Source organism: Physella acuta, unplaced genomic scaffold (assembly GCF_028476545.2).
Source record: "Physella acuta isolate Inbredline_101_S28 unplaced genomic scaffold, ASM2847654v3 ptg001044l, whole genome shotgun sequence".
NCBI classification, from domain to species: Eukaryota; Metazoa; Mollusca; class Gastropoda; family Physidae; genus Physella; species Physella acuta.
Window position 1 is genome coordinate 62888 of NW_026732561.1, and position 22640 is coordinate 85527.

The window sequence follows — 22640 nt, forward strand, 5'->3', positions numbered from 1 at the left end:
ACGTGTCTTCTTAAGGTAAAAGTGTATTACATTCTGTGTCGTGGACGTGTCTTCTTAAGGTAAAAGTGTATTACATTCTGTGTCGTGGACGTGTCTTCTTAAGGTAAAAGTGTATTACATTCTGTGTCGTGGACGTGTCTTCTTAAGGTAAAAGTGTATTACATTCTGTGTCGTGGACGTGTCTTCTTAAGGTAAAAGTGTATTACATTCTGTGTTGTGGACGTGTCTCCTTAAGGTAAAAGTGTATTACATTCTGTGTCGTGGATGTGTCTTCTTAAGGTAAAAGTGTATTACATTCTGTGTTGTGGACGTGTCTCCTTAAGGTAAAAGTGTATTACATTCTGTGTCGTGGATGTGTCTTCTTAAGGTAAAAGTGTATTACATTCTGTGTTGTGGACGTGTCTTCTTAAGGTAAAAGTTGTGTCTTATATTCTATGTCGTGGACGTTTCTTAAGTTTTTTCACATGCGTTTTATTAAATACGTAAACAAAGCTTATTGTGACTCCACTTTTCCCATTGGTCGGTTATTTATTTTATTGTGACTCCACGTTTCTCACCAGTCCGTTATGTTGTTGTGACTCCACTGACGTCACAAGCCAATGTAAACAAGAGAGAGTATAATCCCTAACCGTAACCTGCTGCAGATTTGGGTTAATCCGCTCCTGTGAAGAGATTAATTGCCCCGCCCACCAGGTAGACAGCGCTAATTAAAATGACGCAGAAATGGCCTACACACCAGATTTTGTCGACACACGACCGTCCCCGGTCAACTAGAGACCCGCCATCTTGGGTTCTGTTGTCCCAGTTCTGGGCAGAATTTGTGTGGTTACCTCAGGTGTTAGAGGATTCTTTCTTAAACCGGATGTGTTTTATTTATAGGCGTCACGTGAGTTGCTCTAATGTCAAATTGCATGCCGAATGGTTAAATATCTAATTATTAAAGAATTTAACTTGTGATGAGAGAAAGAGTCATACTTGAAAAACATTTTTATTCGACAAGAATTATTTCATGATAAAGTTAGATTTGTGTTTTGTTAGAGTTTAGAGGTCACGAAATACTTTTGCGCCACAATCTGTATGCGAATTAAAATCTTGCGTTAACATAATACTATGTATATCTGATGGTGCCATACGACCGTTGAATAGTTCCAGACTTATACCAACATTGTCTTACTTCAGAGCATACGACCTTGACCCCGTCGCCAACTAGACCTATGTTACCTTACCGTGTAACACCACCCCCCCCCTCCCCCCTCCCCCTCCCCATAGAGTCACACAGTTTAAAAGACCCACGTCTTGGTGAGCTAACATCAAAGAAAATGTGAATTAAGTTTATCTATCAGTTTACTCCGTGTTTTAAATTTAATTATCTCCCCCTTCTCCATCCCCCTTCTTAAGCATAACCCCCACAAACGCTGCTTAAAAGTGAATTGTTCCCTTATCGTTTTAATTGGGTGAACCTTTTTTATCCCGCGTCCGTTTCATTAGCGGTATCGTTCAGTGGCGCTATCGTTTAATTAGCGGTATCGATAAGAACATGAACAGGAAACTCTTCCGTCACCTCACAAAGTTAACTCATGATCAGAAATAATCAGGAATTATCGCCCCTGATCTAGGTAAAGGGAGAGCACTGATCTAGGTAAAGGGGAGGGCACTGATCTTTATTAACCCTTACTTGGAGTTGTCGGTCCCGAGGTTCATTGAGACAAGCGAAAGTTTATCCAGGTCCGTTATATCGTATAGATTCATTAAACATTGACTCAGCCTTCAAAGGGTTGACCTGCCTAATGTTTGAAGGAAATTGATGCACTCTGCGACCTCAGCGCATCTGCACATCAAGCAGACGGCTTATGCTGGATAAAAAAAATGTCATTTTTTAAAAGTTGGCCATCGGCCTCGGGCCATCGTGGGAGTCCTGCATTGTTTCGTGTCGTCACCGTGCTAGTTTTAACTGCACCTTTCGCCACACAAATTCCGTGACGCTGCAGGCCTTTATTCATTTCCGACAATTTTTTGTGCGAATCACATTTGTGCGAACACACGGGAAGACGCGGAGGCCTAAGCCACTGATTTTCAACACCCTGTGGTTTAAATTCAGGAGCCTTGACATAAGTTGTCACGGTGTTCTCTGTGACTTACCTGCACCTTGCTGTACAATTTGATGTATGTGTTGCGTTTAGTGTCGTTAATATTTAATTCAAAACTTGGACTTTTAAAATATCGATTTTTTTTAGATGTTTTGCATATTGATTTTTAGACAGCTGAAAGAATTGATTTTTTTAGACAAGCTACAACGTTGTTTTTTAGACGTTAATTGGTTTCTATAATGTTTTAATTATAGTCTTTTCGGACATTCAATTTTAAAATTGATATGTTAATTTTATAGACTGCCCAATCAGACGTTTTAAAGATTTAAATAAAATTATTTTGGACGTTGAAATTTTTTTTTTTAGACTTTTAAAACCAACTTGAACCACGGGTTTTTCTACTGGAATGATCTAGAAAATTCTGACGAATACCTACTCATCTGTCGGGCTTTGTCAACTCCCCCTCCCCCATTTTGTGGTCGATACTCTGATTTATCGTTCAGTGATTATTTTAAAATGTTTTGAATTTCACTCGACGTCAATGTCAGGGTCACTTAGTAAACAACGTGTAACAGATGTGTATCTGGTGTGTATTAAGTGTCGTTTGCCTCAGTGTTATAGAACTATATGTATGTATCAAGATGTGTTGTATGCCTCTGTGTTATAAAACTATTTATGTGTGTCGCATTCAAACAAACACTCCGCAGATTTTTGCCAACACATTCGTTTCTTTATAACGCATATTTGGATTTAAGTAAATTATATGTACAAAAATTGTGACAAAAAAATTAGCTCAACGTTTGGTTAAAACCTGGCTAAGTTCGATTTTTGAATTGGCACTAATTATTTTAATTTCCTTCCGTGTTGATTATCATTGGGTGGATGTCTAGAACGGATATGGTACCATTTGAGCAATTGATGTTGATGATTTCAACTTAACAGCTGTGGTAATTAGCCTATCCGCCTGGCATTGTGTGTGTGGTCGTGTGTGTGTTGTGTGTGTGTGTGTGTGTGTGTGTGTTTGTGTGTGGGTGGGGGGGGGTGAACCCAGAAGTGAAACAACAGACTGATGACTGGTGCTTGATGACTGTGCTAATGACTTGAAACCGTTGTGTTGTAGTGTTGTTGTAGTGCTGTTGTAGTGTCACTACCTAAAAATTTTTCAATGGCTCACACTTGTGATGGTTCCAGCCCTGACTCTAGCCTCCATCTCTCCACAGAACCCAGCCCGAGGTATGGCGACAGGTACGACGTAGACCTGGCTTCTAGAAAGCTCAAAGACGGCATCAGTAAGATCATCCACAACTCGCTGGGTCGGGATTTTAAACTGCCGAGACTAGACAACCCTGAGGACTATTTTTTTTCTGATCGCTCACCCGCTTCAAGAGAAGACCCTACGGTCAAGGTTTGCCACCCCGCTCAATTTGCTCAATCAGAAGACCTAGAGCTGACCTCACACAATGAAGACCTAAATCTGACCTCACACCCAGAAGACCTAAATCTGACCTCACACTCACGTGAAAGAAACCATCGATCGAATCACAACTTGAAATACAGCCATGAAAACATTCCGGAAACATCCCCGCCATTCTCAAAACCTAATGACACCAGATCTCTATTTCTGAACGGCGTTGACAACATTCACGATTCAAATTTGACCCATTCCCAAATGGAGCAGCCAGTTGTGTTAGAAAAATTCAAAATGAAGAATGACAAGGAATTAAATGGAAGTGATCGTTACTTGGATTCTAACAAAAACGGACCAACCAAAGACTTCATGGAATTTAAAGAGAGGCTAGAATCTGGAGGAATCTCTGAGTATTCAAATGGAACCTTGCCCGGGGGTAAGGCAGAGAGCAGTGACACCCAGGGGGACGACGGAGGCCCCTGTGGTTGGGGGAGGTTTAGGATTGGATTCTGTCAGAAGTTTCGGGACCCTCGCTGGTTTCTGGTGGTACTCACTTTATGTGGGGCATGTCAGGTGAGTAATAAGTCATGTCATCAGTCATGTCATCAGTCATGTCATCAGTCATGTCATCTGTCATGTCATCAGTCATGTCATCAGTCATGTCATCAGTCATGTCATCAGTCATGTCATCAGTCATGTCATCAGTCATGTCATCAGTCATGTCATAGGTCATGTCATAGGTCATGTCATAGGTCATGTTATAAGTCATGTTATAAGTCATGTTACAAGTCATGTTATAAGTCATGTTACAAGTCATGTTATAAGTCATAAACCTTTGATGCTTCTCATTCTGTGACACTTGAGACACCGATTTTAAATCTACAAGTCTTAGACGTTATACATCAGTCGTGTTAACCTGTATTTCATTTCAAAATCACAACCTGATGTCTACAAATATTTATCTTTTAATAATATTCTATGTACATTATTTTGGTATTTCACGGAAGTCGTGTTTAAATCAACTAAAAAATCTTGTCCTTTGAAATATATAAATGTTAGTTAACAAGTGTATGATTTAGTTAAAGGTAAACGTTTTATGCATGTAATCTATTTTTAGATATCAAAATCAATAACAATTATTTAAAACTATTAGCAGAAATCTGTGTGCTAGTTACTACAGTAAATTAGGTCCTCTAATCTCTAAGTCGTACAGCTTGTTCAAATACATCTCTCCATTCAATTACATGTCGTAATAGCTTCTCAACAAACTACTTTAAACCCTCCCGTTCAAATACATCTTTCCATTGAATTACGTGTCGCAATCACTCCTTATAAAACTACTTTAAACCCTGCCGTTCAAATACATCTTTCCATTCAATTACATGTCGTAATCACTTCTCAACAAACTTCATAAAACCCTCCCAATCGCTAGCTCGAGGCTTTTTTCACTCCGGCCTCCACATCCTCCTCCTCAGCCCCTCATGAACTACTACGTCATGCCATACAGGACCTTATTCTAAACATCAGACAACAGATTACCTATGTGTGATAGCCATTACTCTAAGTCTTAGAGTCTAAGCAAACAGACCAAAGTTTGTTGTGTAATAAAGACGTGATGTGTTCATGCCTCGCTCCAATGGTTGCTTTACCTCAATAGAATCAGAAACTGTTCGGTCTAGCCTCGATAAAGCCAATCATTCAAACTGTTCACGGTTGGGTGATTTAACATTTGCTTCCTACAAATGCACTCCTAACTTTTTACAAACTGTTTATTTCAAGCATATACACACTAAAGATTTTTTTTTAATTGGATGCCCCTATTAAAACTATTTCACCTGTTTATCCTCGATATATGTTTAACTAAAAGTGTTCAGGCTCATAAACATGTACATTTTTTTGGCATTATTTGACGTAAGTGATCTTTTGATAATGTCTTCCTAAGTTAGAAGGTATGGCCAAACTCATGTGTAGGTTCAGTTTAAAATAATTCAAGAAAAAAAATCTTTGGAAGAAATGGAGTTCATTGGTGTAGTTTTGACTGTTTTTTTAAAACACATTTGCCAACGTCAGTCTAATAATTGGGGTGCTTAAAAGGTAGACAATTATTGTGTATTTTAGGCCTAGTTAGGGCCTAACAAATAATGTGAGTATAGTATAGTCCCCAACTCACATCAACCCACACACCAACACACACACCAACTCACACATCAACTCACACATCAACTCACACATCGTCACATCAACTCACACATCAACTCACACATCAACACACACACCAACTCACACATCAACTCACACATCAACTCACACATCAACTCACACATCGTCACATCAACTCACACATCAACTCACACATCAACTCACACATCAACTCACACATCAACTCACACATCAACTCACACATCAACTCACACATCAACTCACACATCAACTCACACACCAACTCACACATCAACTCACACATCGTCACACACACCAACTCACACATCAACTCACACATCAACTCACACACCAACTCACACATCAACTCTCACATCAACTCACACATCAACACACACACCAACTCACACATCAACTCACACATCAACTCACACATCAACTCACACATCGTCACATCAACTCACACATCAACTCACACATCAACTCACACATCAACTCACACATCAACTCACACATCAACTCACACATCAACTCACACATCAACTCACACATCAACTCACACATCAACTCACACACCAACTCACACACCAACTCACACATCAACTCACACATCAACTCACACATCGTCACATCAACTCACACATCAACTCACACATCAACTCTCACATCAACTCTCACATCAACTCTCACATCAACTCACACATCAACTCACACATCATCTCATACGTAAACACACACACCCACACACAAACCTGTGAGTGGGTTGAAGCTGACAGCTGATCGATGCACCGGACATTACAGTGTTGACATAAGTTCATGATTTGTTTATGGGGGGGGGGGGGGAAGGGGGGGAAGGGTGGTTCATGTGGTCATGATTTGTTTATGGGGGGAAAGGGGGGGTCATAAGTTAATGATTTGCTTGTGGGGGGGGGGTTGGAGGGGACGCAGCGCATACGCCCTAACGCACATAACACGCGTTGTAACGATCCCAGGTCCCAGCCCCCCCCCCCCTTCCACACACACACACACACACACACACACACACACACACCTATGATAGTTTAGTTACAAGCACATGTGTGCATTACAATCATCACGGACTACAAAAACTAAAAAATAAAACTTAGACTTTAATTGAAAAGTGTGCCTTCTTATTCCTGAATTAAATCAAAAAGCTCACTAAACTGTTAAACCATTTGATCATATCCAATATAATGGTACTTGCCTCAGATTATCTTACGGCATGCCGCTCGTGTTATTATATTGCTTCTGAAGCCTTTCTAAGCCCACCTCAAATCAACACAAAAGCCCACCTCATATTGACCCAAAAGCCCACCTAAATTGACCCCAAAAAAACTCAGCTCGAACCAAACCAAAACCCACCCAAAAACCCACCAAAAACCCACCCAAAAACCTCCCAAAAGCCCAACCCCAAAACCCACCAAAAAGCCTACCAAAACCCCACCCAAAACCCACACAGAAGCCCACCCAAAACTAACCCAAAACCAACCCAAAAGCCTACCAAAACCAACCCAAAAGCCTACCAAAACCAACCCAAAAGCCTACCAAAACCAACCCAAAAGCCCACCAAAACCAACACAAAAGCCCACCAAAACCAACACAAAAGCCCACCCCCAAAACGACCCATCCTGTACACAATCCCTTAAGTGTGTTTCCCTTGTCCGTGCCAGTTTCTTTCAATTTCCTCCAGTCAATCCTACTTCCTCCCTTACACCCCTCACATCACCCCCCTCCAATCATCCCCCACCCCCACCAACACCCAGCCGTACACCCCCACCCTGAGTTTAATTATCTCGCACCGTCGCTCCGAGCCAACTTTTCACATTTCCTCAAGTTCGGCCATTCCAAGCTCCGAGACGACATTACTGGCGCGGGTTTTACGGGACTTCCCGCAATCTTGTCCTCTCGTGGCTCCCCCTGCTCGTAAATACGTCCTTTCGGTTTTACAACTGCTACAGAAATACCTGGCCTCAAAGGTTCTCAACAGACAGACTTGTACCTCAGACATATTTTATCTCAGCAAACTATTTGAGCGCCGTCAAGTGAGTTCACACATCACACATATCTCAGTTATCTGCCATCACAAACATCAGCATAAACTTGCTCTAGTTTCACGCGCCATTTTAACAACCCTAACAGCGCCACCCTCGGGCTGGCCTCAGAGAAAATTATCCAATAAACAACTTCAAAACTACCTGGTACATATCTACGTCAGCAAACAAGTTTCAATGGCCAGATTTATAACAGAACTACTTAGACCACCCATGGTATAGAGTAGTATAGACATATTATATACAGGTGGATATATATATATATATATATATATATATATATATATATATATATATATATATATATATATATATATATATATATATATGTAATTTGTTCCGTTACACTGCTCGCATGTCAAATTGTTTTCCCTCTCAGCAATATTTTCCGTTGAAAATATCCGTCGTTCCACCCAGTGGCGTCGCTAGAGCTGGTGTAGCCGTGTAACCCGGTGTAGCACCTCATGGAGTCACTCCACCCCCTTTCTGTCAATTTTGCAGTTGTCACCCCCCCCCCCCTACTTCGGTAAAACCTTTAAAGTGTTCACATTTAAAACTATCGATGTTTATCTATAGTCGGTTGTTAATACAGCTTGGTGTAGTATTGTTTTCTCTATAGTTTGCATCTTTACGTCATATCTCCCTTGTTGGGATCGTCATTGTGTACTTAAAATACTTTTTAACTCTAATTAACCATTCATAGAACTAGTAAAAACATTTATTCTATTTATCTTGCAATTTTTTTTTCTTGGCGTCAACCAACTTTACTCTATTTCACGTGCCGTTTATAACAAATCCCGTCCACATAGGTATGTTTTTTCCTCCCTTTCAAAAATGTCACTAAATAGCAGCAATACACGATCAGTTGCAAATATTTCCAGAAGTTTCTTTCCATCAACAGTGAAACCCGCGGATATGTGTCCTCGTTTTTCTAAACTTCTCGTAAATCAAAGCATAGAATCTCTCGCTCGACTGTGTGTGTTTAAACAATCTCGTATGTCGGGACACTCGTATGTTTATTTTTATAAACTATCAAGAGGTGCTTTACAATACCACATTGATATCTGGCTATTAGCAGGGTAAATGTGGACAAGAAAGCTGATACACCTGGATTAAGTGCAGGTGCCACTCTCTCCTAACTGCAGGAGCCACTTTCTCCTGACTGCAAGAACGTCACGTCAACGGGGAGAGAAACGGATACTTGATGGAACAAAAGGTCAAGAGAAAGCAGTCTTGGAATTTCCAGAAAGTTGGTCTGGCCCTGGGGCGTGCGATAAAGGAAACAAAAGCAGAAAAAACAAACATTTTGTCGTCTAGCGCAAGACGTAAAAAAATTAAATGGATTATTACCGAATGCCCACGAAAAGTCAGATTATTACTTCAAAAACAGAAAATTACCGGGATTTTCAAATTAAAAAACTGATGAAGATGTGTCTTTGATATGGCCTGTATTTGACTGTCGTATAACAAACTATAGAAATAAATTTTTGACCACTGTCTGTAGTACCTGCTACAGAATGTCTCACCATTTGGGGTAGTATGTTGTACCAGCTACTCAATCGGTTTGTTAAAGCTTACATTCACCAGAACAAACTCACCATCTTTACCGTCGTACCCAACAGGTAGAAAGCTTTGAATATTTGTAGGCCGACGCAATCACCTGACAAAAACATAGATCCACGTTTCTTGGGGTGATAGCAAATATGTAGAGGAGTTTTTCTGCCGTCTGCTGTGTCACATGATGAGGCTCAGATGACCAGTGTGGTGCTGAGTTTCACCAGACGACCATTTTGCCGTTTGAAAGTCGTAAAAGTTTCCCCGCTCATGTATCTGATTACCGTACGTCAACCTGACGGTCAAAACTGAGCTACGCGACACAGAGAAGAAATCTTTAGGAGAATGTCAGTGTGCTTTGTGTCATGTGTGTATCTGTATGTCAGTTTTGTGTATGTGTGTCTGTGTATGTGTCATGTGTGTATGTGTATGCGTCTATGTGTCATCTGTGTGTCTGTGTATGTGTCGTGTTTGTGTGTGTCATGTGTCTATTTGTCTACGTCTGTGTGTGTTGTGTCCTGAGCCTAGATCTGATGTAACCATATGTCAGGTGTGTACTGCATATGTCGTAACAAAAAAAAAACAACCTTTGCATCAGCCTTTAGTGAGACCAACCAGTTAGCTATAATGATAACATATTTAGAGGTTTTTGAAAAGGTGTATAAATAGGTCTCATATCGAGTAGGACTTGGGGTTAACGCTCATTGACCCGGGGTAGATTGTTTGAGGATCACTGACCTTGACCCCAATGTCTAAAGTTTTCAGCCGCCCTGTCAATCAACGGTCACATCCATCAAGTCACGTGACGACAACAACAGCTAGGCTATCAACTTGCAGCGCATTTGAAACATGTTTTTTTTTTAATTAAACAATGGAACAAACAATAGATTGTGTTTTAGAGTAGGATATTGGCCTACTAACAAACAACTGCAGTGTGAGACTGTTCATGTTGTGTTGTGTTGTGAGAGACAGGGTACAGAGGTCTAGTAGAGCCAGTTATCAATGGCTCACTTCTCCATAGCTACAACACTTCAATGAATCTCGCGTGTACACAATGTACTTAGGACTGCTCTACTTACAAAAATGTTCGGTCTTGTACACAACATTACTGTAGGTCTCTCTTGTACACAACACTACTGTAGGTCTCTCTTGTACACAACACTACTGTTGGTCTCACTTGTACACAACATTACTGTAGGTCTCTCTTGTACACAACACTACTGTAGGTCTCTCTTGTACACAACACTACTGTTGGTCTCACTTGTACACAACACTACTGTAGGTCTCACTTGTACACAACACTACTGTAGGTCTCACTTGTACACAACACTACTGTAGGTCTCACTTGTACACAACACTACTGTAGGTCTCACTTGTACACAACACTACTGTAGGTCTCACTTGTACACAACACTACTGTAGGTCTCACTTGTACACAACACTACTGTAGGTCTCTCATGTACACAACACTACTGTAGGTCTCACTTGTACACAACACTACTGTAGGTCTCACTTGTACACAACACTACTGTAGGTCTCACTTGTACACAACACTACTGTAGGTCTCACTTGTACACAACACTACTGTAGGTCTCTCATGTACACAACACTACTGTAGGTCTCACTTGTACACAACATTACTGTAGGTCTCACTTGTACACAACACTACTGTAGGTCTCACTTGTACACAAGACTACTGTAGGTCTCACTTGTACACAACACTATTGTTGTAACAGAACACACCAGCCATCATCGCACAGACTATCATTGTATACACCATGATGTTTCATTGTACACACTACACATCAGCCATCACTGTACACACTACACATCAGCCGTCACTGTACACACTACACATCAGCCATCACTGTACACACTACACATCAGCCATCACCGTACACACTACACATCAGCCATCACTGTACACACTACACATCAGCCATCACTGTACACACTACACATCAGCCATCACTGTACACACTACACATCAGCCATCACTGTACACACCAGTCATTACTTTATATAACACCCACCACATACCAACCGAATCCACAGCGACGAAAAAAACGACCCGAGACAAAACAGCCACATTGAATTTCTATAGCCACGTTATCTTGTTTTTTGTCGGCCTTTTGGGTGTCGGCATTGGTGCTCCACCCGTGCATATATATTACTATTTTAACCCCAACGCCAGACGCTACCCCACCCTGTTATATTAGTTACAGGATCAGATAACTTAAACTTGAATGTACGAGCAGAGCGGCTTTAGAAAGTTGAAACTGAACCAACAAAACAATAGTCCACGAGTTAAATACAGCGTCCTAGTTTTCACTAATGTAGCTCAGATATTAAGCTCCTGGTTTCACTAATGTAGCTCATATATTAAGCTCCTGGTTAAGCTCCACGTATCTCATCAACAAACTTTTCCCCCAACATGGCGGTCAAGTTGTAAATGGATGTAAACGGGTGTAAACCATGTAAATCACACGGCATCACTTGCCTGAAGTAACCAGCCTTACACGAGGGGAATCCCCCACCCCACCCCACCGCACATACTAAACTTTACCCCATTAACTCAAACAAACTGTTACAGGTAGAAAAAAAAAATGTATAATGTGAGCGGAAATGAGAGTCACGTGGTGCCCGTGCTGTACCTAAAGTATGTTTGGTTTACAGTTGTGGGGGGGGGGGGGGTGGTATGTGAACTCTGGGCTCATAATGTTAAAACAACCAGCCCACCCTATCAAGTTTTAAAACAAAATATTTTCAACGTTTTTTTTTAAGAGTAAACATCTAATGGCACTTTGCTAAACATTGTATTTGTGGTTCAGTGCTTTGTACACTTTCAGTGTTCTTGTAAGTAAGGTTCCCTTTCAAACCTGACGGTCTACGGGGCAAGTGAAGTAGAGTTCACTTGTTTCTTTCCCTAACGTGAGTTAGGTGCCCATCAGAGCATGGTGGACTCATGGACGGTGTACTGATTTGAACCCGGATTTGAACTCGAGACGACTTAGCAGTCCAGCTCTCTACCGCTAAGCCTTTTCGCCCCATTGTGATTATATCAAGGCTAAATATTTGTTTAAACAAACAAAAAAAAAAGAAAAAAAAAAAAAGAAAACAACAACAGCAAAAAAGGCTACAATATCGATGAACAATTTCACAAGAGTTTATCAAATGGGTTCTAAGAACCAGTAGCGTTACAAGGCAAAGTCCGCACCGGGTGACACCAAATCATAAACTTTAGTATTAAAAAAAATGATTTATCCAGTTAAAATAATAAAAAGAGAGAGGAATGACACATACCGAAAATTAAAAATAATTGGGGAAGAGGTGGGATGGAGGGAGGGGGGGGGGGGTGGGGGTGACAGCCTGAACTACCGCACAGCTTGACACGTGACCTAATGACGCCAGTGCCAAGTAGCTATTTCACTAACGAAATTAAGCTAAAACATCTATAGTTAAATGATAACGAAATTAAGCTAAAACATCTATAGTTAAATGATAACGAAAATAAGCTAAAACATCTATAGTTAAATGATAACGAAAATAAGCTAATACATCTATAGTTAAATGATAAAATCCTAAACACCAAAGTCCATATGCGCTTAAATTAAATGGTCATTTTTGCAACACGTTTTTAGTGTTATTATTTGTACTTAATTCACGATCTGGAATGAAATAATGTTCACCAACGCCATTTTGTGAAAAAAATAAAAAAGTTGGAGACAAATGTGATCTCATGATGCTGATAGCCGAATTTTTGTTGTTGAATGGCATCAGGGGAAATAACTATGAGTGGAGTACTGCAACACAGCGGACGGCCGGGAAATCGATAAACGTTTCATTACGGATTTCAGGGTCAATCATTGAATGAACCATCGTTTTGTGAAAAATCATCATAGTAATAATTTATCTAAATGCACCATTGGAAACCATTAACAAATAAAATGTTCCTCTGTAATCATTATGTTGTTTTGTTTTTAAAAATCGTCAACATTTATATTTAACTATTATAAATTTAATTTTTTTTTTTTTTCAAACGAATATGTCTCAGGACACTCCTTAGAATTTTATTTATAGCTTGTATGTTTTCTACATTTGTTTATTGCCTATTGTTCTAAATAAATCAATTTCCTACTACAGGGTATGGCTGTGAATGGTTTTGTAAACACTGTGATCTCCACCATAGAGAAACGGTTTGAAATCAGCAGCACGGAGTCCGGGCTGATAGCCAGTTGTTACGACATAGTTTTTGTACTGCTAGTCATCCCAGTGTCTTACTTCGGCGGCCACGGGCACAAACCCAGGTATTTAGGTGAGTAAACATTACCAGTACTATTTTTAGCAGTTGTCTTCCTTGAATGTCTACAATCTGCATTGTCTTTACAAAATTACATCTAAAAATAATCAAATTAATAAATATCATAATATATTAGGCCCTATATATAGATCTATATTTACTATATTTAGTGTAACGTAATTAATTATTGAATTATTGGTCTTTATCTACCAGTATTTAACAATATAAAATTATAACAGTGAGTAAAAATACTAAAAGTATAGGCCTAATAATAAAATAGATCTATATTAAAATAATATTATTATATTAGTACTTAATAAAACTTAGAATTTATTGTTCAAAAAGAAGATTTCACTCAATTCTTCTCATTTCACAATTTAAATAAAGTTAATATTAAGAATACATTCTTAAGCTTGAACAATATCTAGCATTCACGCCACATACTCATTATTTCATAAAAGAACTTTAATGGCATAATATAATTGATTTTGTTTTTCCCATACAGGCATAAGTATATTAATACTTGGGATAGGATCCTTTGTATTTGCCCTCCCCCACTTCATAGCCCCGTCTTACAATGTGGGCAGCACAGAAGAAAACAAATGCAAACTTGGGGTCAACGTCTCCAGTCCCTGCACGTCGTCTGAATCATCTGGTCAGTCTGTCTACAAGTACTTCTTCTTTCTGGGTCAAGGTCTGCATGGCGCAGGGGCAACAGCACTCTATACTTTAGGCGTTACTTACCTGGATGAGAATGTTCCACAAAGGTCATCCGCTTTTTATAATGGTACGTTGGCTAACTTAAAATACATTTTAAACGTATGTATGGGCTTAATAACTGTACTCCACATATATAAATATAGCCCATATATATGAAAAATATCAAATCAATATTGTGAGATAAACAGCATTATAATGAAATAGTTATTTCCAAGTCACATGTTCAAGTTTTATGACTATACAAATATAATGCTGTATTATTTGAAGAATCACATGGGTAAAAGATATCTCTGCTCTTTTGATATTCATTAATGTTATGCAAAAAAAAAAATAGAGTAGCCTAATGTTCAACTATGAAATGGGAATACAGAGTTTGAAGTTATAATTGAATCTTATTTCCTTTGATTTTGTGAGTTGCCGTTTAATTACGTCCAGGTTCCCATTTATGTATTCTTTTATTTAATTATTGCACTTATTGAGTTAAGTTTTCTTTGAGAAATTTCTAATGTTCCATACTTCAGGGATCCCACTTGAAAGTCATCATTCTTCATTTTCTGGTCATTTTACAAAAAACTTCTTAAGAGGCATAAAAATATTTTTTTAAAGTTACTATAAAAAAAAGTTTTAAAGAAAAAAATACAATCACAAAATGTGTATATATCTTTAAAGTTCAAGACAGAATCTAGTACTTTTGTTTTTAAAAAATTATTTCTAAATTTTACAAAATTAAAAAGAAAGAAATATGAAATTTTAAATAAATATAATGGATAAATTTCAATAGAAGAAAAGCCAATGAATATAAAACTTTGTTCATGCAGGGATTTTCTACACTGGCGCCATCATTGGACCAGCTATTGGGTACATGGTTGGGGCTGAGTTCCTCAACATTTATACAGAACTCACAGTAGACCCAAAGAGGTTAGTACGTAATTATACTTCATGACAGTGAGTTCACTTCCCTTGATAAGTTTGGTTGATATAAAAAAAACACTTTTTAACTTTAATTTGCAAGTGTAATTGTCTACAAATAAGCTACTTCAAACAAAATTGTCTTTGAAAAATAAATATCCCAGACTTAATAAGTAAACAATTAAAAAATAGACTTATGATCATATTCTGCTACGTACTGTAAATTCAAATTTTGAAAATATTTGTTTAGCTTGAGTTTAGATCCGAACAATCCCAAATGGGTTGGAGCTTGGTGGATTGGTTTCCTGATCAGTGGAGTGTTTGGGGTCTTGCTGTCTCTTCCACTGCTGGCATTCCCCTCCACCTTGCCAGGTAAGTCTTAAATTTTATTGTACTTTTCTCTTTCATTTTCTCAACACAGAATTTATTTTCATGAACAGATAATAGGTCCTGAATTTCACAAGTTAATCGTTTTTTTTAAAGTCAACAACCTAGTGATACTTCCAAGAAAATCTTAGTTTAAAGTAATATTTACCTTCTTTTCTTTGAAATTTTAATTGAAGGTTCGAAAAAATATGCATTGGAGCGTGGCAAGGAAGCTCAGGTGATGAAACACGGAGATGTCACGGGGAGAGACAAGGGCATCCGAGACATTTTCCTCTCCATCAAGCTGCTGCTGACCAACATTCCATTCATGTTTGTCAACATTGCAGCTGCAGCTGATGGTAGGGATCTCATTCACTTTCTCATCATCATCATCATCGTTTTCATGTTTTAATTACTCATTTAATTAAATATCACGCAAACCGCCAATTTATCAATTTTTTTGCACCATCAGTTTTATCACGTTTTAATTACTCATTTAATTTGATAACACATGCAAACAGCAGATTTATTAATTTTTTTTTGCACCATCCACATAAATCATTTAATTTGATTGCACCCCACAGCAAATGTAAACATTATTAATTTTCTTTATGCCATTTTCTTACCTCATGTTTAATTTAATCTTTTAAATTAATGACAGCCTGTAGTATAGTAAAGGGTTAACGATTGAATTTGATTTCCTGTAGGTGTCTTGGTGGCTGGATTCTCCACCTTCATGCCGAAGTTCATTGAGTACCAGTTCGGTGTGTCAGCAGGGACAGCTGCGCTCTACGTGGGTAAGCTGGGGAAACTTTTTAAATAACCTCTGCCCTTTTACAGTAAACACTGGCAAAAATCAGACAAGAAAATAATTGTAAAGAAATGTAAAAATAGCAAGTGACAGGAAAACATGGAAGCATGATGTATGTTGTCTATGCTCTACGAGGAGATGAAAAATGCTATTATTGGCAATAACCATATTGTAACAACAATAATCACTTGACTTTGAACTATCAATGTGATAAAGATCTCCATTTAAGAATTAGAACACAATTTTTCGTGGTTGTACAGGAACTGTTATATTCTTCTGTTCAGTTTTTCCTTGATTGTACTTTACCCTCAGCTCAGTCCTGTGGCACAGTACATATCTATATAACCCTAACTGTTTTCACCAACAGATATCCAAAACCTATAACGTATTTCTTCATCTTAATACACAGAAGGTCTTTAAAAATACATTATTTTTCTTACAAATGTACGAGCTCAAAAACTAAAAAGAGATTTTGTTTTATTTTAGGTCTGGCTGTAGTTCCAGCAGGAGGTGGCGCCACCTTTGCTGGCGGTTTCATCGTCCGACTGTTCAACCTGAAAGTGCGTGGGATCCTCAGACTGTGCACCGTCATGTCCTTCATCCTCTGTGCTCTAGCCTTCTCCCTTCTCATGGAGTGTGACACCGACCCTTTTGCTGGTGTAACTCTTCCATATAAGGAGACCAACTTTAAGTATGTTGTCATGTGACATTGTCATCCAGTAAATTTTTTACATTTTTTTGGAAATCTTTAACTTGAAAATTTTATAAAATAAATTCTACGTTCTTGCACAAACTATTCATATCTCAGTGAAATGAAGGAAAGATATTTCTTAATGGATTATCTGTTACTTTGTTAAATAATTTTTACAGCCCATATATTTAGAACTGTGAACATTTGTACAACTGCTTTTGTTATAGTTCTTTAATAATTAAATTATATATCAGTTGCAAAGTTATTTGTTTCACACTTGCCTGTCTTGGTATTTTACAATTTGAAAGACTTTTTATTTGTATGTATTGATGTTTTGGTTTTTAATGTGATTGTAATCAATTTTTAAAATTTTCTCTCATCCAGAAACACAATATTTTTAGGGAAGAACTTGACAGACACCTGCAACGCAAACTGTGGCTGTGCTGAGGAAGAATATTTCCCCATTTGTGGGCGGGACAATATCATGTATTTTTCCCCGTGCTACGCTGGATGTCAAAATTTCACATCAAAAGGTGATTCTAAAGTAAGTATTTCAATACAGAACTTTTAGTTACTCATGGTAAAGAACAGATTAAGAACCAGTAAAGAACCTTATAAATAGCTACAGATGTAAAAGTTTAGGTTCTTTGAATACCTACTCTTCATTTTTCTAGCTTGCACATTTCAACCCAAAAAAATTTCTTAAAATCAATTTTTTTTAAACATCAATTTTTTTTTTTAACTTTTGAAAAGGCACTTTGGTAAATAAACTTTTTTTTTCTAAACATTTTAAACGTTTTAAATGTTTAAAACTGCTGCCAGCTACTACATTACTGAAGTATTACAATGTTTAAAACTGCTGTCAGCTACCACAACACTGAAGTATTACTTTTCAGCTGTACTACAACTGTAGCTGTGTAAACTACAATGTGACAGACGCAGATAGAAACGCGGGTACAACGCACATGGGACACTTCGGCAAGTGCGAGTACAAGTGCAAGTGGCTGACAGTTTTCATGGTGCTGTTTGCCGTCATGATTGTCTTTGTCTTTATAACCTCCATGCCTTCACTGACTGCAACTTTAAGGTATGGTAGTTTCAATTTCTTTCATTATTTAATAATTTAATTCAATTAAGTTATTATTTTTATTTAACTATGACTTGTCTATGACAAAATGCCAAATGTTTACTGCGTACATTTCAGATGTGTACCAGATCATCAAAGGTCATTTGGTTTAGGGTTACAGTGGATTGTGGCCAGGTGTTTAGGTAACTTGCCCAAATGGATTCTAGCCTACACAATTACCCTCCCCTGCGCCCCTCCTTTTTTTTTCTTTTTTTTACTAAACTAAATTTATATTTTGCCTCTGAATTAAATGTTTTTAAAATACAGTGTAGTATGTGGTTTTAATTTCTTTAAAAAGAAAAATACTTTGTTTTGTAATAAACCTTTAACTTTATTTGTTTGTATTGCATAAAAATATATTAAACAAAATACATAATTATTCATGTCTAATTTGTTTCAGGATCCATCCCAGGGCCAATTTTATTTGGCAAGATGTTTGATCTGGCATGCCTAGTCTGGCAGAAACGTTGCGATGGAGAAGGGTCGTGTTTCTTCTACGACAACCACGACATGAGCATCAACCTCATGGTGTTGGCCATTGTCTTCTCCTTCATAGCAGCTCTGGCATTTTTGTTAGCTCTGTGTTTTTACAGGGTCAGTTCACCTAGCTTCTTCAACATTTTCATCATTTATCACACACTTAATCATTTTTAATTATTATAGCCCTACACTTTAAATCTATGTTCAAAAATTAATATACACTCAAATATATCACCATATATGGAAATATTTAAACTGTTGAATGTGGGGATAGAAATAGTGTATATATGTACTCATAGAAGTTTTTAATAAATTTTTAGGTACAAGAAGACGATGGTACTGAAATAAAAATGACAGAAAATGGTGAAGAAATCAGAGTGTGCTCAAGTGAGACAAATTCTTCCGTACATTTTGACAAAAACAGATCAGCTGTTGATATCAGTGATATTAAACTTAAAGAAAATCTCTCCGAGGATATTATACCAAATAAGTCTTCATCAAATCATGTAAGCAATGGAAGGACGTGATTGGCTGTTACATTATGCGATAAAATGTTGGATTGGATTTATTTATGATAGTGTCTTACTGGCATTGCACCCATCCATGGTTGTTGATATACCTGTATCTATTTATATATATTTTCTTTGCACATTTTAATTGATAAATGTTTTTATTTTCAAACTGAAGTTAATTTTATTGTGAATAGTTAAATTTTATTCCAGTGTTTGCCAGCATCTTGGCGCTATAATTTTATTTATTCCACTGTGAAAAAGGAATTTTAAATTTTTTATTAAAGAAAGTGTTTTGAGTGCTGATTGGTTGAATTACTCTACCATCAAATAAGGTGCCTTTTGATTGGTTGAATGACACTAGTGAAAAATCTGTGTAGTGAAAAATCTGTGGTTTAAAAACTGTTTTTTTTGTTATAAATGTGTATTTGTGTGATGTTTATTAATTAATGCTGCATTTAGACAATCACATTATGAATATTACTTTTTATTTTAGACTGTTTTTACTATAGTCATTTTTTTTAAAAATAAAATTGTTGGTGGTTGTTCCATGTATGTGATTGGTATCAGTTCTCAAAATAGCAGAAACAAGTCTTCAGAATGTCTAAATTCTGAAACAACTATAGGCCCATATATTATCATCTCAGAACCAAGCTCCAATTTTTGTTTTGTAGATTGATATACTTTTCAAAGATTTTTCTCTCACCAATATAGCACAACTTTTCCATTTCACAAAGTGCTTAATAAAGAAATGTCAAAAAGACCAAAAACCCTGTTGTGAACATTTTGAAAAATTGGAGTTAGATCAGTCTGGGTCTGCCAAAACAATTGATATATTCAAATTGTATCGCTTAGCACAATTATAAGCAGCAGTTTTTTTTTTCTTGCCTGTTTTATATATAATTTAAACTACATATGGTATTGAATATAAAGTATGACTATTTTTTCTGCTTATTCTAATAATTTTATAATTTATAAATGTTAGTGCACAATCAAAATTGTATGTTCTTCTTCATGAACATTTCTGTGATTATATACCAGCTGTATGATCTCACTATAAAATTATAGTTAATTCAAATGTAATTAGTCTTAATTATATTCAGCAGTGTCTTAAAGTGAGGTTTGGGGGGGGGGGGGGGGGGGTCTGGTCAACATTAAGAGGGTGACACCAAAGTGAAAACATTAAAAAATTAACTGTCAGAACAATTTTGTATCCAGTCAAAATAATAAAATAGTAGGGGACAGGGTGACACCAAATTAATAATACAAAACTGTTGTAGGCGTGAAGTGACCAATGACACCTGATCTACTGACTACACTCATCCATTTACATTCTATTAATTTATTTTATTGCTTTTTTCAATTGAAATTTACTTATGAAATATCAGCTGCAACTTTCCAGTATGCTCATTAACATTTTATTGTCTGCATGCTATTTTATAGAATCCCTATTGACCATTTTATCAAAACAAAGTAGGCTATATTTATACTTGTGATAGAATTAATTTTCCTAATAAATTATTTGCAAGATATGGAAGCCTGCAATACACTATATTAGTTACAGCTATTATGGAATTATCTACTATAGGGGAATCAAAATTTATTTATCATTTCACCCTGCCAAAGATGACATCAAAATTTCAAATTTATTCAAATGTCAAAGTACTGCGTGTAGAGTTGACTAGTATATGAGTATATGTTGATTTAAGGGATAGTAACTCTAGAAAGTAATAAGAAGACCTAATGCAATCTTAAAATTAAATTGATTTTTAAATATAATCTAGACTGTCTATAGGCTTATATAAATCTTATAAAATATGGTCTATATAATTAGTATATATTATTAACTAATTAATTAATTAATTATTAATTAAGCCAGTCTAAAATTTAATCTCCTAATTTAAATTCAATTAAGTGTTTCCCCAATTTTCTAAAAATGTTACTTTGGTTACATCGCTTTAAGAAACAAGGTTATTTTATTTTAAGTGACCCTATTTTATTTGTTGACAACTGAAACAATGCTTCAGGAATTGTTGTTTGTAATGCAAATTGTATCATTTCTCTAAAGGCAGCAGGTAGCCAGATCAATTTGAGTTAAATGAGCCAGATCATTTCAGATCTATTTTCTAAGAAAAGTCCACTAGTATTTTCTGGATGTAAGTTCAGATTTTTTATTTTTAAAATTCATGATTTCAATTTCTATGATCGATTAAAATTTTTAATTAACAGTCATCCCAAACATTAATACCTAGATGCTCTTATAATCAAATTCCATTACAGGTACCTAATAAACAAATTATGTTGATGTATAATGTTAATAAAAATGCCTACTTTTATTTTCAAGATTTTCTTAAGTATTTAAATTTTTAAAATACATTTTCCTAATGTGTTCTTTAAAACAAACATATTCACCAAAATTAGTGTATTAAATATATATTTTCTTTATACACATACAAATATCATTAATTTATCACATATTTTATTTATTACAATTTATTTTACTTGTAAATACAATTTTTTTTAATTTGATGTTATAACTGAAGACTGCAATCCTGTTTGTAGTATTATAAATTAACAGGCCACTACTACATCATAATTTATGGAGGGGTTGTCATCTAAATGAAATTTTTACTTTTTAATCTGTATACTGCTCAAACACCAGTTGGTTAATATTCTTTTTAAGGAATTGATATTTTTTTTTTTTTTTTGTAATTTATTTATTACAACATTTTTTATTTTCAATAGGACTCAGAGTTTTATTTTTAAAAATTCTGTTTTTATTTCAGATGTCGTTGGTTTTTTTTTTATTATGACAGGATAAATTGAGCCTCTTTTAATTAAACTAAGTGGACTAGTCAAGGGCATTAATTAATAACAGTCCCGGTGATCTCTTGGTGTCCAGTTGTGTACCCTGATGTATCTAGGTATTACCTGATGACACTTCTGTAACACCTGATGTCATACATGATGTCATATGTGTAACATCTGATGTCATGCATGTAACACCTGATCATCAGGTCCTGATGTCATGCATGTAACACATCTTGACATTTGGTATTACCTGATATCACACCTGATGTCATACATATAGTCATCATGGAATTGTGTTGGGTATGATACCATCATATAATTTTCCAAAAATAATGATGACCTCTACACCGTCTGCCCTATTGACCCCCTGATCTTAAAAAGGGCACTACACTGTACTTTGCTCATCATTAATGTTATGTTAATTAAGTACAAGATCTAATGTGTTTGTTGGTTTGTTGATTTGACCAACCTTAACAATACAAACCAAATCAAACTGAAATGATAATTTTTTCTGTTCTGTTTTATGTTGGACTTTGTATGTTACATACACACTTTGTTTTACTAGTTGTATTTTGTATATTATTTTTTTTTTTGCAACAAAAAGTATATTTAATCATAAATTTAATCTGTGTTGGT

General features: G+C 36.5%; 1 protein-coding gene across 1 annotated transcript; it reads left to right on the top strand.

The window, feature by feature from the left end:
• Nucleotides 1–350: 350 nt before the first annotated feature.
• Nucleotides 351–19945, top strand: LOC131954960 (solute carrier organic anion transporter family member 4A1). The gene is made up of 14 exons (XM_059318809.1): nucleotides 351–411; nucleotides 3308–4068; nucleotides 13425–13596; nucleotides 14087–14368; nucleotides 15120–15219; nucleotides 15461–15582; nucleotides 15774–15935; nucleotides 16284–16373; nucleotides 16874–17078; nucleotides 17463–17622; nucleotides 17975–18165; nucleotides 18283–18347; nucleotides 18605–18798; nucleotides 19005–19945. Exons 2-14 carry the CDS (start codon nucleotides 3757–3759, stop codon nucleotides 19209–19211), a joined length of 2262 nt encoding a protein of 753 aa, XP_059174792.1. The 5' UTR covers nucleotides 351–411; nucleotides 3308–3756; the 3' UTR covers nucleotides 19212–19945.
• The last annotated feature ends 2695 nt before the right edge of the window (nucleotides 19946–22640 follow it).

What these genes read in the sequence shown, in the direction of transcription:
- LOC131954960 (XM_059318809.1), top strand. Translation starts at nt 3,757, where the DNA reads ATGGAGCAGCCAGTTGTGTTAGAAAAATTCAAAATGAAGAATGACAAG. An exon ending in GACAGCTGCGCTCTACGTGG is followed by an intron (nt 16,374 to 16,873) that starts GTAAGCTGGGGA and finishes GTTTTATTTTAG; the next exon opens with GTCTGGCTGTAGTTCCAGCA. An exon ending in GATTGTGGCCAGGTGTTTAG is followed by an intron (nt 18,348 to 18,604) that starts GTAACTTGCCCA and finishes AATTTGTTTCAG; the next exon opens with GATCCATCCCAGGGCCAATT.